The following is a 19,125-nucleotide window of genomic DNA, read 5'->3' as shown; positions in this document are numbered from 1 at the left end:
ATCAGCCCTTAGAAATATTTGTTGAGTGAATGAATGCCCAAAAATCTTCACTGGCTCTCTAATTCTACAGAATAAAGTCCAAAGGATTAATCTGGCATTCAACGCCCTTCCTGATCTGGCCCCAATCCATCTTTCCAGCCTTATCTTTTACTTTCACACATGCTACCACTCAGGAAAACTGAATACTTCCTGTCCTCCCAAACACCCACTGAGCTTTCTGATGCAGGGCTTTGGCTCACAGAGTCTGTCTGTGGAATAGGCTCCTTCCCCTCTTCCACTTTGATACTTTTCACTCGTTCTTCAAGCTCCAGATAGATCTTCTATAGCACTTCCTCTGATACTTTTCGGGTACAAATATCTTTTCTATGTTCCCTTTTCTTCTGTGCCATTTATCACTTTTAAACATTCATGCTAATTATTATGGTGTACTCATCTCTATCAGATTATAAACTCCCCAGGGATAGAAAATTCACCCTCCCAAGAAACAAATAAAAAGCTTTGCCCCAGTGGATACCTAGTACATTTTTCTTTGTGAGTAGGAGCATAAACAACATCAAAGTGAGCCCATGTAAACAATAATTCGGACCCAGGAATTGGTGCTGACTTTCACGGAAGCAGAGGTCTGATGAATTGCAGGAGGGGAAAGAAGGAGGGCAAGAGACTTGTTGGAAGTGTCAGGAGCTAACACTGATGCTTTGTCTCCTGCCGATGATAGCAAAGTTCTTAATGGAAGATGATCCCAATCAATAGAACCAGACAGCTGATTTATATAATGGAGTCAAGCAGAAGCAGTGGTCTTCCCCTGCAGAGTGACGGAAAGGGAAAAGGCTACTAGGCTAGAATAACCAAGGGACTCCACAAGTAGAGCTGCCGGTGTTCAGAAATGTGTTCCCCATCAGCAAACCACAGGAGAGCTCCCGAGAGCAGCCTCCTTGAGCCTGGTTGCTGAGTGACGGTGGGGCGAGTGTCGCTGCTGGATTTTGGCCGCTGCAGCAGCTGCCACTGGGCACGCTGCGCAGTGAGGGGTCTGTCCGCGCACCGACAGCTCTCGGCTCTCAGCTCTCGGTTCTCGGCTCTCGGCTCTCAGGAGCCTGGGTCTGGCTGGGAATGAGAAGTTAAAGAGAGCCAGGGCTGGGAGGCGCAAACCCCAACAAGAAATCTAGGGAGCGAAAGGAGAGCGACGGTGATCTTGAGCCAAGACATCAGGCCAAGTGGACCTGGAGGAAATGTCATCGTTGGTAAAGGAGGACTTGGAGAAGAAACTGTTTAAGCCGCTCTCGCAGAATCTGTACGAGTTTATTGAGATCGAGTTCTCGGTCCAGGACAGGTATTACCTCTGTGTGTCAGGTAATCTGTTCTTTCTGTTATCACTTCAAAATGTAAATAACTCCAAGAGGCATGGGTAGTGGAAGGACATGTTTGTATGTATTTTCCGAAATAATAACAGCACATGTATCTTCTGGTGATAGAGCTTAACTATGCCAAGTTTAGGAATTTGGATTCCACAGGATTTTATTTTCAGTGCTAAAATGGAAGACAGAAAAATAATATCATAGTAAGAATATCTTGGTTGACCGTTCAGAATGAAACCGGGTATGTATTTTCCTGCTTTGATTATTTTGTCTCCCATCTTTTCTTTAATTCACTTGCATGGTATACAATCTTTATGTGTAAGAGCTTATTTTTAAAAAATTGAACAGAGAGCTTTCTTTATATTTTTAAATACATTGGAGAACTGAGTTATACAGCTCTATTTCCAACCAGTCTGGACAACTAGGAGATTCTCCTTTTTCATGCTAGGAAGGAAAAAAAGACCTTAGGTTTTCTTCTCAGGGCTTATTTAGGCTTCCTGGTGGTTTATTTTGAAAAAAGAAATGATCTTCTAAAAATTCTCTCTCTTCTAGGAAGTATGTTCACAGAAACAATACTTTAATCACAGAAATTAGTTCATGAAGATGGAACTTTAAGGATAAGGGGCTGCTCTACAAACTACTTAACTAAAATACAGCTTTTTCCCTCATGTTCTTAAAATTCACAAAAATTGTCCATACATGGGAATAAGCTTTTGAGCTTAATTATGATTTGCCTAACCTGCCATTTTTGTGAATTTAGACAGAAATGTTTGTGCCATTATTGAATTTAATATATAACATTCCCTTTTCCCAATCCATGCCTTTTGCTACTTCTCAGGGGCTTAGGAGGAAAGAGCTCAGAAACTCTAAGTGTTCATTGTGGACTTTCTTTTTAAGGCACACACCTCAACATTTTCAGAAAACAACTTATTATAATTTTCTTCCTGATAATTGCCTCAGAAGAAATCTCTAAACTTGTCAAGTTGGAGTACTATAATGGAAGTAGAACAGCCTTAAATAAAGTGCTAAGAATTTTTAAAAATTCTATCATTCCTAATAAGAACAATGTTTACTCAATAATAAGCATACTAATATTTATCTAACACTTTACCTAGCATATGTTGCTGTATATAAATACAAAGTATGAGGACTTGGCATATCAGCAAGGTAAAAAACTTAATTGGCCAGGAAAAAGAAAGAAATCAAATTATGGGAAAATGTCAAATGAAATAATTTTAGAAACTGTATTGTATCTTAACTGCGAAATCACTGTATGTTTAAGTATTTTGACTTAATATATTAAAGAAGATGTTTATTCCAACATTAATATTTAATCATTTTATTTGTATCATGATCCTCTTTATAAAGTTAATTACTCATCATGTAACATTAGTATACAAGTATTTTTAAGGAAAACTTATAAAAATAAAATAATCCAAACAATGTATATATCTAACTTACCACATATATTTTAATTCCTTTCTCCAATCACATAAATAACTAAACTTGTCCTATCTGGTATGAAAAAAAAAAGGTCCCCTAGAATTAAACTTTTGGAAATGGATAATGTCTTTTTTTCTGCTGTCCTTGAGTATCTAAGAAAGATACTGTGGGCTGGGGTTACCTGCTGTCTTTTTTCATAAATGACCTGAATCCTTTTAACAATGATCAGAAGGTCAAGGGGTTAACATTTATAATATGTGTGAAGGCAGCCTCTTTAGGGTTCAATTTTCTCATCTGGAAAATGACAAGAGTAGGTGATCACTTTCATTAGTAAAATTCAATGATTCTCTTCTGTAAGAAGTAAGGAAGAAAAAAAAAAAACAAGGTCCTCTCAGATGTGAAGAGAAAGCGAGATTGTGTTATTTCAGATAAAAGTTAACGTTATAAGTCATATTTATTCCTAATTTTTCATAACTCTTCTCTATATCACATCCATCAGTTGGAGAGCACTTTCCCTAAATGTAACATCTCTTTATGACCCTTTCAAATACATTTAGGCAGAGTGGTAATTTAAAATAAAGTCAGTGTGATGATTGATAATCTTTAATCTTTGATGATTGTGCTTTACTCAGAAGATTTCTATTGATATGAATCAAACAGGTCATATCACAATTATTGAGGCAGGTAACTCTAAATTTTGAATGTTGGCCACCTTCACAGAATAGAGACTCATGATTATAATTTTCTCTTTATATCCTATAATCTAGCAGTTCTAAATTTGTAAGAATTGAAAGGCTAGACTAGCTGAATTCCATCAGGCACTTTTCAAACTAAAGAAGATATGTTCAGATAAGTTAAATTTTCTACTTATCTGATCAGAATCTGTCTTTTGTAGGGGTCTCACAACCAGATGATTCTGATTTACTGTTATCTTAATATTTTACCTGATTGATGTCAAAAATCAGATGTCATAAACCCAATCTCCCTCTCTGTATTTTGCTAGGATTTACATTGAGGATTTCCTGCCACCTCAGTCTCCTCCCAAGTCAGAGTTTGCATGGTCATTTCTCCTTGGGATTAGCTTCCCCTAGCCTAGAACATCATTATCTCTGTCAGTTAAAAGCAGCATCTTCTTATAGAGGATAGAGGAGCCCTATTTTATGCAGGCACTAGAAAGGGATAAGTCACTGTGCAATGATGAGTGCAAATGAATTAAAGAAATTCTGAAGGACTTGAAACAGTATATCCAGCATTCGCCGTAATTGAATGGAAAGTAGCAGGGCATGGAAGAATGGACCCTGGGATGCTCGCAATCAGGTCTGGTATAAAACGTGACTCTACTTTGTCCACCTGCCGGCTGTGAAATTTGGGGCAAGATAATTAACCTCTCTGGCCTCAGTGTTGGCATCTCTGAAATGGAAATAATAACACCTACATATGCACATAGTGCTCTCCTATTAAATCCTAACTAGGAAAAAAAAAAACAAACATGATAAATTATGTTCCAAAGAAATAAAATAAAAGATAGGGTTATATTTTTTAAATGTATAGAAAAATATATTTACTGTGAAAATATGCTGAAATATTTTTGTATAAATCGTATAGACCTTAAATATTTATAATAAAAATAAAATAGACACTAGATATATATTATATTTAATATATAATGAAAATTGAGATATTATATATTTTACAAATATAAATTGTATGCATATTCAGATACAGAGTATTCTCATATTTAGAAAAACATTCTTCATCATAAATATTAATTTTAAAATAAAAGGAATTGTCTAGAATTATGAAAACTGTGTGTATAAATTATCCATACATATTACATTTTAATGTCAGAACAGAACTTCTCTGTGAACCAGGGAATCTAACCATTTTGTCAAACCATTTACAGTAAGATTAGTAATAATAAGAGTTAAATAAGAATAAGAATAAATTAACAAGAAAAAGAAACAAAATATTAGAGACTGGGTGCCTTATAAACAACAAATATTTATTTCTCACAGTTTTGGAAACTGGGAAGTCCCAGATCATGGCACCAGTAGATTCAGTGTCTGGTGAGGACCACTTCCTCAGAGACCACCATCTTCCTGTAACCTTACATGGTGGAAAGGGCAAGGGATTTCTCTGGAGTCGTTACATAAGGGGACTAATGCCACATCACCTCCCAGGGTCCCCACCTCCTAATACCATCACCATGGGGGTTAGGATTTCAAAAATGAATTTTTGGGGGGGAACACAAACATTCAATCTATGGTGCTCAGTATAGCCCCAAAATTGATTTTATAAAAATATTTCTAGAAAAAAATATGATTTGAAAATTGTTTTTTTAATGAAATCAATACCAGCATTCTCAATGACCCCAAGACATCACCGATACATTGAAACATTTTCACTGAGGCTTCCTATCTTTGATATCTTATGGTGATTTTTTCATATTATTTCATTTCAATGATGAAAACAATTATGTAATACTAGGATTGTAAGATAGCAGTCATTTGTTTATTTAAAGCATTTCTGTGTAGCTTATTTGTGAGCTATTGTTTTTCCTCTACTCTGCAAAATTATATTGGTTCAATTAGCCAATCTTTTTTCCATTTAGTCTTATGAATTATAGTGACTATTTTACCATGATAACAGAGGCAGTTATTAATGAGTGTTTCTTTTGAAATTCAAAGTGAAAATAAATGGTTGGTGTGAAGTTAAGATTGTAATTCTGAAAATGCTAACGAAACCATTAATACTGGAGCAGGTTACTTTGAAATTCCCTGAGTCTATAGATATTATTCACTGAATCAGCATTATATTACGGCGCCTCTGATGTTACTGAAACCAACTCTCTAACACTTTGACTATATAAACACAGTTCTGTTTTAAGACAGTGTGATAAGTTTCCACTTCGCTGCTGCATTAATGTGGATATGGCCATTTAATTTCAGCTGGCAGCAGAGGGCAAGCGTGGAAATTAGGGATTGGGTCCACTCCAGCGTGAGTAGACTTCTTTGACTCTTGGCTAAAGACAATTCTTGGAGCCTCCTTGACTCCAGAGGAGGCTCCTTCTGCCAAATTAGAGTCTGCACTGTCTCTGTGCTGCATCATTGTATCAAAAGGTTGGCTTTTAAAGTGTGCTTGTTTCCTTAGTTTGGTGTTCATGGGACAGTAGCCATTAATGTAAGAAAACTTGATAACTGGTAGGTCCTACCTTCTTAACATCTCCTTCCATCCTTTATAGAACTGCTCAAGAAAACTTTCTAGAATTTAAAGCTCAGCCTATTAGTTAAAATTCTTCAGCGACAACCCTCCTCCCAAGGGACCCCTCTACACACACATAGCTTTTAGGATCGCATTTGAACTCCTTAGCCTAGCATTCTAGACCCATCAGGAACTACCTCCTGCCTTACCTGGTTCCTACCACCTATCCACCCTCACATTTCATGCTAATAATACCTAATACCTATCATGACTCAAAAGGGTCAAGTACTTCATGCTTTTGTACACACGCTGTTCCAGAACTCCTTCTTCTCCTTTCTTTATTCTGCTAACTCTCACTGCCCTTTACAACTCAGATTACCCTCTTCAAGAAGCTCTCCCTGACCCCACCTTCTCCATTTTCCTATATTACTCTGTCTGTGCCTCCCTCATTCCCGGCACTGTGATCATGTGTGTTCTTTCTGATCCCCTACTCCCCATAATCTCAGGGAGAGCAGGAATGGTGCCTTATGGGAATTCATTGTTTTCATGCCTAGCATAGGGCTTTGTACAAAAGGGGAACTCAAATATTTATCAAATTAATGAAATGAATCGGTGGGCCTATAAGCAATCAGCTAACTATCATAACATGGAGATGAGGCAGTGGAATTTGCTTCAGATTACATTTTCATATAGTATCCAGTTATTTCTCCCCATATCCATCCTCTCCCACACCCTAAGTAGTGAGTGAGACAGCGAGCCAGAACAAGAACATTGTTCTTTGGTTCTGAGGTAGAGCCTTTGAACAGACACAGCTGCCTCCTGATGGAAGGAACTGCCTCCAAGATCTTGTCCTTATTAAGTCTGACAGAATCAACTCGGCCTCCATGTCAACACGGCATCCTAATGGCTTCCATTCTAATCCTTTCCTCTTCCCAAAGCTAACATCTAGACCAGTAGAAATGGAGAAGTATACATAGGCAAAAACCCACCAATTTTTGGAGGCTCACAGACTCTGAGCCAGTTTGTTGATACTGAGTAAAGATCTTTTGTTCTGGGTCTTCTCAAGGACATGCTCTTCAATCACTCCCTTCATCCCCCAGAATACACGATCCCTCCTCTTCCAAACTCGTGGAATGTGCGATCTAAATCATAGCCTTTGATCTCCTCCTGTTTCTTTTTCTAATCCTACCTAACTCGGGAACTGGAGCACACTATGCACTCAGTATTAGCTAGTGCGTGGAGGAGTCCTCTGCAAGTTGTCTTCTGCCCTCACCATTCCAGAGAAACTGTCCTCTGCAGAGAAATCAATGATATTCCCCAAGTCAGATTCAGTGCCAGGTCTGAACCTGCTTTACCCAACAAAGTGACTTCACGGGATGGTCTCCAATTTTTTAAAATCCTCCGTCCTCTTGATTTCCATAGCATCGTCTTGTTGGGCTTATCTCTTCCTGCAGCACCTTCTCAGACTTCTCTGTTGGCACCTTTATCTTCTCTGCTCTGTCTCACCTCTTTCCTCTGCTCTTTTCCCTATAAACCTGGTCTTGGAAACCTGTCCACACAGAAAAATCCCAAGCCCATATTTCCACTCCTAAACTATAAGCTTCCGTCTCCTTCTTTTCTTTATGGACACCTTGTCTAAATGTCAAAAACTAAACTCTTATTCTGCCCAACCAGCTCACCATCCCGACTTTCCTGTTTGGGTTTCCATCCAGTGTTGTCAATGCCTCGTTTGAAATCCTACTTAGATTTGCCACATCTGTTCCATTGCCCACATCCTGTGCCTAGATTACAACAACAGCCTCTTAAAACAAACAAAATAAACTACTTTACCCTTTACCACTATCCTACCTCATCTATATATTTTATCTTTAATCTTTACACCCTATGAATTTGTACAACTCTGATGTGCACTTTACAACTTGAGCAAATGGAGATTTAATCTCTCTGGACATGAAGTAGTTTACTCAGACCACACTGTAAGAAGTGGTATCATGATTTGAATCCAAACTGTCTAAAGCCAGAGCCCACTAAGCCTCACTGCCTTTTCCAGGGATCTCCAGTCTTTCTTTCTTTTCTTCTCCAATGTATCTTGTGCATCACTGTTCCCAGAAAAATACTCCTTTAACAGGGCACCACTGTACTAGCCTCCAGTTCAAGGAGGAAAGAGACTTATTGAATATGTATAATTCTATGAGCTTTCACTGAACACCTGACAGAGAGCCCTCCTCTTAGATTTGTGAACCTGCTCAGACTCCCTCCTCTAGAGAGGATTGAAGTCACTGAGCAACTCTCAAGTTCGACTGGTTGCCTTAATTTCAGTCTCACTTGTACCTTCGGAGGGTAGTTACTCCCTTCACCAGCCCCAATTCTGGAGCCCTCACTGCCCAGGCCAGAATCCCATCCCTTTCACCAGAGGGAGGATTCGGGTATCACAGGTCCTCAGTGGTCTCTGTCCCTTTTCAAATCCAGAGGTTTTCAAAACATTTTCACAATCTTCTCAACCTAGTTAATCCTATTGCCCACCGTATCCTATCACCAACCAATCTACACAGCCCACTTGTTCTAATTCTATTGGTGAAGTTCAGCTTCTATTGTCATCCATTTCCTCATGCTGTCCTTCACCTAGAGATGCTTTCAGTATCATCCCTGCCTTCCCAAACAGGACTATTATATATCTATCTCAAATTCTATTTCTCCCATAATTCCTTCCTTAACTATTCCAATCCTCTCCATCCTCAGAAATCCTGTTGAACATATAATCTGCTGTACATTGCTTATCTAGCATTATGATTATATCTTAATGCATTGCTTTATATCTTCTTAACCGAGAGGACATGCCAAAGGGCACTTTCCAGAACCAAAAGAAAGTTCCTCAAAGACAAATTCCAGTTTCACTCTTAGAGGACAGAACCAGTTTGCAACTCTCTAAGTGACATCATCCATCTTGAAAGAAGCTTTCAGAAATTAAATTCCTACTGCAACCTCTTTAGGATATACCTACATACCATTGTATAATACACCTATATACCATTATGTACCATCACTATATATTTTGTGTGACTCATGTGTGTTAGCAACAAAACCATAGATTCTAGAGGGCATGGACTATGTCTCATACTTGTATCCCCTCTGGCATCTGTAATAGCTCCATCAGGTAAATAGCAGATATTCAGTAAATATACCTTTATTAATTCATTAATAATTTTCAATCCAAGAGCTCCAATATCAAATGTTGATTCCTCTGTTGTGTTCATATGAGACCAAAGATTTTAAGTCCAGGAAATTATTTCCCTCATTTTGTTCACATCAAATAAGCAATGATTTTTCCCATGCCTTTCAAGGTATAGTACTAAAGCTTTTTGTCTTGATGGCACATTTTGAATGCTAAAATTTGGAAACATGCTCAAGAAGTTTAAAAATCTCAAACAATACCAAACAAGTCAACAGTAGCTGCGATGCAAGCACTTCTACATCAAAAATCTCACGGCGACTTTAAAAGAAAGCATGCAGAGTAGTATTCATACGGTCACTCTTCAACACTGTGTTGCTGTGTGAGCAGAACCGTTTGCTTTCCTGACCTCACTTTCTATATTGTCATAAATTAAAATTCCAATTTGTTCTGGTAAATACTTTGGCACTGACTACATGCCAACGCTAAGCCTCTTATTTCCTGCCATGAGTCGAACCCCATTCTCCACCACAAAGCTCATAGCTGAAAGCCCATAGCTCAGTGCACCATCCGACAGACATTACCAGGGCAGTATGTAACCACTGTTGTAGCAAAAAGTAGTTAACGTATGGAGAAAATTAGGGGGCATTGTCATGAAGGTTCAGATATATCAGGGTTCATCATTGAGGTACAGATACAATGAAGGCTCAAATTCGTTCTATGAAAAGGAGATACATAAATACCGAAAAGTATAAAAAGTATAACTTGATGAATAATTATTACCTTCTAAGAGTTTATGAAAACTAAATGTTTTTCTGCCCTCCAGTGACCAAAAATGAAGAAGTAAAAATAATCATGGTGAAACACTACAGAATAGGTTTAGATGAAAAATACGAAGTGACCAAAAAGTGGTCTTTGAACGATCTGCAGATGATTGATGGAAAAGAAGCAGATACCGTAAGTGTTATGTTTTGCAAGGGAGATTTGGGATCAATATGCTAGAAATCTTTGTGTTCAATATCCTACTTCATATTATTCTTGGCATATACTAAGTGTTAAGATGACATATTGTTCTTAAGTGCTATGGGTTTTCCTGCTGGGTTAATCCACGGGGTTTTTTGTCCGTTTTTCTGAGTTGGAGTTTGAATTTTTGTCCATTAAATTTAAAAGCATCTTTCCCAAGGGATTCTTAACAGGTTAAACACAATCTGCCAGTCAATCCTAAAACTTTATATGATGCTTCCACCACCGCCCTCTCCCCACCCCAAGTTCCTCCATTAAATTTGGGGGATTCCTTCCTCATCTTCTTGAAACTACTGTTAGTTAGCCACTTTATCCTCCAGAAAAACCAATAACTCTTGGAAATCCTACAACCTTAGAGTTGAAAGGTGGGGAGAGGGTGTATATGCCAATCTCTCCACATAACCTCTTGACAAGTGGTTTTCTCAGTCTTCCCTTGAACTTGTCCACTCATGGGGAACTCATTGTCATGTGAGGAAGTCCATTCAATTTCTGAATTGCCATACTTTATTTTTAAATTTCCTGCTATGTTTAACCAAAAATCTGCTTCACTCTAACATCCACCCATCAGTCCTGGTTTTGCCATTTGGAGCAACTTAGAAAAACTCCAATCCTTTCACATAGCAGCCTTTCCAATATTTGAAGATGATTATAATGTTCCCTCAAGTTCTCTCTTTTCTAGGTTAAATGTAACCATTTCATTCTTTAAATAACTTTCACATGAAGATCAAATAAGATAATGTGTTGGGACAATACAAATGTTAAGAGACAGTAGCATTGTTGTGATTTCTTTCCCATGACATTGCTTCAACACCCTTACTACCCTGTTTTCTCTCCCCTGGAATGCTCCAGCTTTTCCAGAATTAAATACAATAATTTAGAATTAGTGTGACTAGTTTGTATTTCCTTTGATCTGAATTCTTTATTGCCATTAAACACTTACCTGAAACCTCAGGTCTTTTGTCCCTGAATTACCATTTAACCTGATCTGCCATAGCCTCTACTTACATAGCATAAAATTTAAATTAGGGCTCTTGGTGATCTGGCTCCTTTATTTCTGGTCATTCCCCCTTAAACAGTATACATCCACAGTGCTGAACTACTGACTCTTGAGGTTTAAAATGCCCAGTCACCTCCATCTCTCACCCCCCTCCCAGATTCCCTATTGGGTAAAGTCTTACTCATGTTTCCCTTTCCCGAAACCCCCATTGCATTGTGGATGTAAGTTACAGACATAATTCCAGAAACTGCAATTGTTGGCTTACTCTCTCTCTCCTCTGGATGGAAACCTCTTAAAAAACTGAGACCATGACTTTTGATCTTTTATGGTAGCCTTCTGCCTTATAGATATTAAGCATTCAATAAGTATTTGTGTTTTTGTTGGATCAATTAGAATTTAAGCTTATTTATTCTTTTTTTATTATTATGTTCGATTAGCCAACATATAGTGCATCATTAGTTTTCGATGTAGTGTTCAACGATTCATTAGTTGCAGATAACATCCAGTGCTCATCACCACACATGCCCTCCTTAATGTCCATCACCCGGTTACCCCATCCCCACCCCCTCCCTTCTGTAACCCTCAGTTTGGTTCCCGGAGTCCAAAGTCTCTCATGTTTGTCTCCCTCTGATGTCTTCTCATTCAGTTTTCCCTCCCTTCCTCTGTGGTCCTCTGCTCTATTCCTTATGTTCCACATACGAGTGAAACCATATGATAATTGTCTTTCTCTGTTTGACTTATTTCACTTAGCATAATCCCCTCCAGTTCCCATCCATGTCGATGCATTTGTTCTTAATCTTAGTGAATACCATATTCTTAGTTTAGCCTATTATTCCCACCTATCAAATCTTTTTTTTAAAGATTTTATTTATTTATTTGACAGAGAGAGACACAGCGAGAGATGGAACACAAGCAGGGGGAGTGGGATGGGGAGAAGCAGGCTTCCCGTGGAGCAGGGAGCCTGATGCGGGTCCTTGGGATCATGGCCTGAGCCGAAGGCAGACGCTTAATGACTAAGCCACCCAGGCATCCCTATCAAATCATTTAATACTTGATTTTTTAATATTCATTGTGTTATGATGCAGATTTAATGAGCACAACATATAGGACTTGATTCAAGTCAATAATAAAAATGATGAAGCAAGCAGAGCTAAGCGCCATCTGGGTAACCTCTAGGTAATTGATTGGTTACTATTACCACCACTTGTAATACCGATCCCTGCTACCATCTCACACTCAGTAAACTCTTATCAGACGCCAGGAACCACATGAAGCTCTTTTCATATATATTTCACATAATCATCACAAACCTTATAGAATTAGATTCTGTTATTACTTCCAATTCACAAATGAGGAAAACGAAACTCAAAGAGATTAATTGACTTCCCCAAGGTTAGAAAGCTATTCAGTAGTGGAACTAGACTTTGCCCAGAAACCTATTAATTTGCCTTCTTTGTACTGCTTGCTTAACATCTCTACAAATTCATATATTCATTCATTCATTCAGAATTTGTGGTATACCAGGTTCTACTAGGCTCTTAAGATACGGTGGTGGAATAGACAGACGTAAGCACTTAATCCTACCTGACTTACTTATTTACTTAATTACCTAGTCTGAATACCTGCATTTTGCCCTTATGATCTTTACTGAAATCAATATATGCTATCTGCTATTATCTTGACATTACCTAGGAATCAATCCTATTTTAAAAATTTGGTACGTTTGGCATGACTTCTTGGTGAAAGCATGCTGGATTTCATTGCTTTTTTTCCCTGAGTACTCACATAGCATTTTTCTGATAATATATTCAACCTAAAAGTTCAACACTTAGGAAATAGTTATTATTGCATATCAATACGGTGGAATGTTACATGTCATTAAAAATCATGTTTCCACAAGAATGACTCAGAACTCAATTGTTCACTACTTAACAAGTTTTTTAAAAGTCAGCCAAATACAAAATTTTTCTACTGTTATCTCATTTTGCATACTTAGAATATTTCATATTATTGAAAACTGAAATCTGAACCTTAAATTCAAATACAAAAAATACATATAGGTATACATATTTATGCATGTACATCTATGTATGAAAGAAAGCAGTATTTTAACAACAATTATCTCTGTGTGATAGGATTACATATTTTTAAACTATTATTTCTTCCTTATACTTCTATGTAATTGTCAAAATTTCTATACTGCATTGAATTTTATCAGAAATCAATCTCAAGGTGCTCCTGGGTGGCTCAGTCGGTTAAGCCTCTGACTCTTGATTTCAGCTCAGGTCATGATCTCGGGGTGTGAGATCGAGCCCTGTGTCAGGCTCTGCACTGAGTGTGGACCTGCTTAAGATTCTCTCCCTCTCCCTCTGCCCCTCTCCACCCCCCACTTGTGCACTCTCTTTCACTCTCTCCACTCTCTCTCTCTAAAAAGAAAAAAGAATCTTACTGTGCTATTTAATAAATAAAAGAAATATTTTTAAAAAAATCAGTGTCAAGTTCACTAATCTAGTTTCAGGAATTAACCATGTCTGCCTCTTTTTTGGCCCATTTTTCTTTTCTTATTTTTCTCTCAGGTTCTCAAATATTACTGATGTCCATAATGATTTCCCACAAGCTTGGTCAGTGGCTGGGGCTGTATTCAGCAAGCCTGTCAGCTTAGATTCCCCTGAAGCAGCTCACCATGCTCTATTTTCTCCTCACTTTCATGGCCTTAATTCCACCCCAACCTTGTTGCTTCTTCCCTTTCCTGTTGAAGAGCATCATCTTTTATAGTGATCTAGATACAAAAGAGAAATTGAGTATTTCTAATTTTCTCATCACTTTAGGACCCAAAAATACTAAACTGCCAGAAAAAAAAAACCTATAATATCCAAAGAGCAGTTCTTTTTAAAGATTTATTTCCTGTGGATGAAACGAAAATATCCCAGTTGTTCTGGGAGTTTCTATGTCTCCTCTCTCTTGGAATTGAATCCTCAGAAGTCAGCATCTATTATATTTTTCTCAATAAAAACAATATGGTTTTAAAAAGAACAATTCTGAGCCAGAGAGTTGTCAACTTTAAAATGGAATGGAATTGAAATTGAAGTCAATCTATAAAGCAGAAATCAAAAGGACTGGGGTTTTGGAGAGTGATGTGGTTTGTATATCAGGAGGGCAGACGGTGTAGCAAAACATTAGGCTGGGTTGATTGAGATCTTTGTTCTTATCCTGGCTCTGCCAACAACTACGTGTGTGACCAGGGCTCTACCTTTCTGGAAACTATTATCCCAGACATAAACAAGAGGTCACTGAGTGATCCGTGAGACCCCCTTCTAGCTCTAGGATTCTCTGGAAAGAAAGAACGAGAGAAGGGAGAGGGAGAGAAAGAAGAGGAAGGAGGCACTTGTATTCTATGTGCATGCCTGCTCAGGCTTCAATTATTAGGCTAAAGTAGAAAAGTAATCCTCTGTGAGTATCTCAAAGGCATAACGGATATTATCTACAGGATAAGGAGCCAATGTTTTAGTGAGAAAACTATATAAAGAGCATGATTAGCATATGGTGATAGAAGGGTGTGAGAGATTTCCTACAGAAGTGTCTTTCAAGCTGCAATTATGACAGCCAGCAAAAATTTTGCAAGGTGTGGCTCAAGGGAACACTGCATTTAAAATCACATCACTTTTGAATCATGGAACACTACATCAAAAACTAATGATGTAATGTATGGTGATTAACATAACATAATAAAATAAAATAAAAATAAATAAAATAAATCACATCACTTTTGTACATTCTTGTTTGAAAGCATTGTTGTTGGTTTTTTTTAATTTACTGGCATGAAGCAAGGCAGTATTCACACCAAGATCACAATCTTTGGGGGCAGATTTGGGAAAAAGAGCTATTATTCATTAAACTCTACCCTTGCAGTTTTTTAAATGAATCTCATGTAAATTTCATAGCAACCATATCTAAAATGAGGAGAAGAGTGAAGGTCAGATCAGATAAGTACCTTGCCCATGGTTACATCAGAGATTCAAAATGGTTATCTAACTTCAAAACTCATGTTCTTTTTCCTGCATCCTGCAAGAATTTTCCTATTTAAAAGAGAAATTGCAAATGTATAGCTGTTTCTTTATAATGTTTACACACTACCTGGTAACAAATTATTAATAGTCTGGTTTGGTCTCTCTCCACCTCCTTGTCATTTAGAGCAACGTTTACCTCCACCTCTCTTTTTATAGGACTACTTCTGATCAGTCAACACACATTTGTTGAGAACTTAGTAGTTGCAAGGGATAAGCACTGGGAACACAGAGATAAATAATTCAAAACCTCTGCCCTCAAAAAGACTTAGGGGTTAGACAGTTAATGAATGTGGAAGCATTTTGTGAACTGAAAAGCATTTTATAAATGCAAAGCATTGTTGTTACTGCTCCTAGTAACAGCAATTATTATTATTTTAACATATAGGACCTAGATGAGGTTTGATGTCCACTTTTCCTCAAAACACCTCTGCTAGAAATATAGCAACAGCCTAGAGCAATCAATAGAGGCAGTCTTAAGTAATTTGACAATTTCAGTCAAATGATTTAATGATCCCAGCTGTTAACTTCAAAGGTAATTCCTTGCTATTAACTTCAAAGTCAGCAAGCTGGTGATTTGTAGCATGCTAAATGCTAATCTCGCCATCTTGTATTTCCCCCTTCTACCATTGGAGTAGCACAAGGGACCAACCTCCTAATAAAGAAAAGGAGAAATCTTTTCTCCCCTCCAGAACAGGGGTTTATTTCTCTTTTTCCACCCCAACTTATCCTCTCAAACTCACTACTGTGGGAAAACTTGATAACTGTGCATCCTGAGACATGTTTTGTTTGAATAATTGAAAAACCACAGAGGCTTCCAAAATAATCTTCTGTATTATTGTTCTCTTTAGAAGCAATATATTTAAAGCAGATAGCTTTGGAAAGCTCATTTGTAGGTTTTAGAAATATGTTTGATACTGATACTTTACAATCAATAAGCATATGTAAGAGACTATGAGAGAATCCCCAGGAAATCTAGCTACTTTCCTGGCTACAAGCAAAATCATGTCTCTCTTTTTCTTCTAGGACAATCCATTTTTTGATCTGCATTTCAAGAAAGTGTACAGTTTGGAAGCATACAGTTGTGCTTCTAAATATGCCTTTGCTCGAACTGTAAATAAGCTGAATCATGCATACCTTAAAAAGGACTTACGGATTGTGAACTTTGATTCTACTTACATTAATGATGATTCCATTTGGTCCTCCAACAACAAGGATTGCTTGGTTCTTATGAGAATATGCTTTTATGCTTTCAATCTAGTGTGCTTATCCCTGTGTCCTCTGCCACTCTGAGGATGTATACCATGTTCCTCCACCAGTGTTCTATGAAGATGGTTCCCTAGGTAAATACCGATAATCATGATTTTGTCTTTCCCCTTCATCAGTGACTATGATTTATATGAAAATGAAGTGATGCTTTGTGATTTGCCGTGAAATGTGTTCTAATGCAATCATTCAACATTTGGGACTTTTGCTTGTGCACTGCTTGGTAACTTTGAAGGACCTGGATGGTTTTGCCTCATTTGTATTCTACTAAAAAGTATCAAGAAGTATCTTGAAAGGCCTAAGTAAATGGAAAGACAACCATGTTCATGGATAAGAATTAATTTTGTCAAGATGTCTGTACTACCCAAAGCAATCTACAGATTCAATGCAATCTCTATTAAAATTTCAACAACATTTTTAGCAGAAATGGAAAAGTCGATCCTCAAAATCATATGGATTTGCAAAGGGGCCTGAATAGCCAAACAATCTTGAAACAGAAGTCCAAAGCTGAAGGACTCACATCTCCCAATTTCAAAACTTACTACAAAACTACAGTAATCAAAACAGTGTGGTACTGGCATAAGGATAGCCATATAGACCGGTGGGATAGAATTGAGAGTTCAGAAATAAATCCAAACATCTATGATCAGCAGGTTTTTGACAAGGGTGCCAAATACATTCAAAGAGGAAAGAATAATCTCTTCACCAAATGGTGCTGCAACAGCTGGATATCCCCAAGCAAAGGAATGAAGCCCCTGTCTTACACCATATACAAAAATCAACTTAAAATGGGTTAAAGACTTAAATATAAGACCTGACACCATAAAATTACTACAAGAAAATATAGTGGTAAATCATCAGGACCTTGGATTTGGCAATGGATTCTTATGAAGTCAAAAGTATGAGCAACAAAAGAAAAAATAGATTGGACTTCATCAACACTGCTTTTGTATCAAAGGACATTATCAAGAAAGTGAAAAACAAACCTACAGAGTGGGAGAAAATATTTGCAAGTCATATACCTGTTAAGAGTTTAATACCCAGAATATATAAATAACTCCTACAACTCAGTATCAAAAAAGACAACCCAATTAAAAAATGACTCAAATAGACATTTTTCCAAAAAAGATATACAATAAGCACAAGAAAAGATACTCAACATCTTTAGTCACAAGGAAATACAAGTTAAAGCCACAATGAGATACTACTTCACACCTCCTAGGATGGCTTTAAAAACAAAAACAAAACCAGAAAATAACAAGTATTATCCAAGACGTGGAGGATTGGAACCCTTATATGTTGTTGGTGGGAATGGAAAATGGCACAGTCACTGTAGAAAACAGTTTCACGTTTCTTCAAAAAGCTAAACACCAAATGACCCAGAAATTCCACTCCTACGTATATACTCAAAGGAATTGAAAGCAGGGGTTTGAATAGATGTTTGCACAGCAATGTTCTTTGCAGCATTATTCACAAAAGTCAAAAGATGGAAACACCCCAGGTATCCATAAACAGATGAATGGAGACACTAAATGCAGTTATCCATACAGTGGAATATTTTCCTGCTGTAAAAAGCAATGATGTTCTGATACATACTACAATATGGATGAATGTTGAAAATATGCTAAGTGAAATATCAGACACAAAAGAACAAATATTGTATGATTCTACTTACATGAAATATCTAGAATAGGCAAATTCAGAAACAGAAAGTAGGTAAGAGGTTATCAGGGACTGGAAGGAGGCAAAAATGGGGAGTTTGCTGCTAAATGGTTACAGAGTTTCTGTTTGGGATGAAGAAAAAGGTTTGAAATAGATGATGGTCATGGCTGTACAACACTGAGCATGTAATTAATACTGCTAAATTGTACATTTACAAGATGGTCAGAAAGGTAAATTTAATGTTATTTATATTTTACCATGAATAAAAAAGTAATAATGTAATATGCTAAAAGTCACTGAATTGTATACTTTATTTTTATTTTTTTAAATATTTTATTTATTTGAGAGAGAAAGAGAGTGAGAGAGAGAGAGAGAGCCCAAGAGGGGGTAGGGTCAGAGGGAGAAGCAGACTCCCTGCCGAGCAGGGAGCCCAATGTGGGACTCAATCCCGGGACTCCGGGATTATGACCTGAGCCGAAGGCAGTCGCTTAACCAACTGAGCCACCCAGGTGCCCCTGAATTATATAGTTTAAATGAGTGAATTGTATGGTATGTAAATTAAATCTCAATAAAGCTGTTTAAAAAAAGGACTATGTTTAGTCTATTAAAAGTCTACTAGAAGAAAACATGAGTGAATTTTTATTTTATAAACCGAGACTGAGAAAAACTGCTAGCTATCACTCAAATCCAGAAATAATAAAGAAAAAAGTGATTAACTACATAAATATAAGAAGGCTTTGCATGAAAAACTGCTATTAATAATCAACTAACAAATGACAAAGTTGGGAAAAATGCAAATTATAATAATATACTAATATTTTTCATAAATGAAATTCTCCTACACTCGAAGGGTTAAAAAGACCAACAATGCAAGGGCACTTGGGTGACTCAGTTGGTTCAGCATCTGACTTGGTATCAGCTCAGGTCATGATCTCAGGGTCATGGGAT

General features: G+C 37.3%; 1 protein-coding gene across 1 annotated transcript; it reads left to right on the top strand.

Moving 5' to 3' along the window:
* Positions 1-1,226: 1,226 nt before the first annotated feature.
* Positions 1,227-16,542, top strand: EXOC1L (exocyst complex component 1 like). Its single transcript, XM_028100585.1, has 3 exons — positions 1,227-1,347; positions 9,992-10,122; positions 16,276-16,542. The coding sequence occupies exons 1-3, from the start codon at positions 1,227-1,229 to the stop codon at positions 16,540-16,542; spliced, it is 519 nt and encodes a 172-aa protein (XP_027956386.1).
* The last annotated feature ends 2,583 nt before the right edge of the window (positions 16,543-19,125 follow it).

The sequence above is a fragment of the Eumetopias jubatus genome, unplaced genomic scaffold, assembly GCF_037043125.1.
Source record: "Eumetopias jubatus isolate StellerSeaLion01/CBP00866 unplaced genomic scaffold, mEumJub1_p1.0 scaffold_2, whole genome shotgun sequence".
NCBI classification, from domain to species: Eukaryota; Metazoa; Chordata; class Mammalia; order Carnivora; family Otariidae; genus Eumetopias; species Eumetopias jubatus.
Note: the sequence above shows the minus strand (reverse complement) of the source record. Positions and strands in the feature narration are given on the sequence as shown.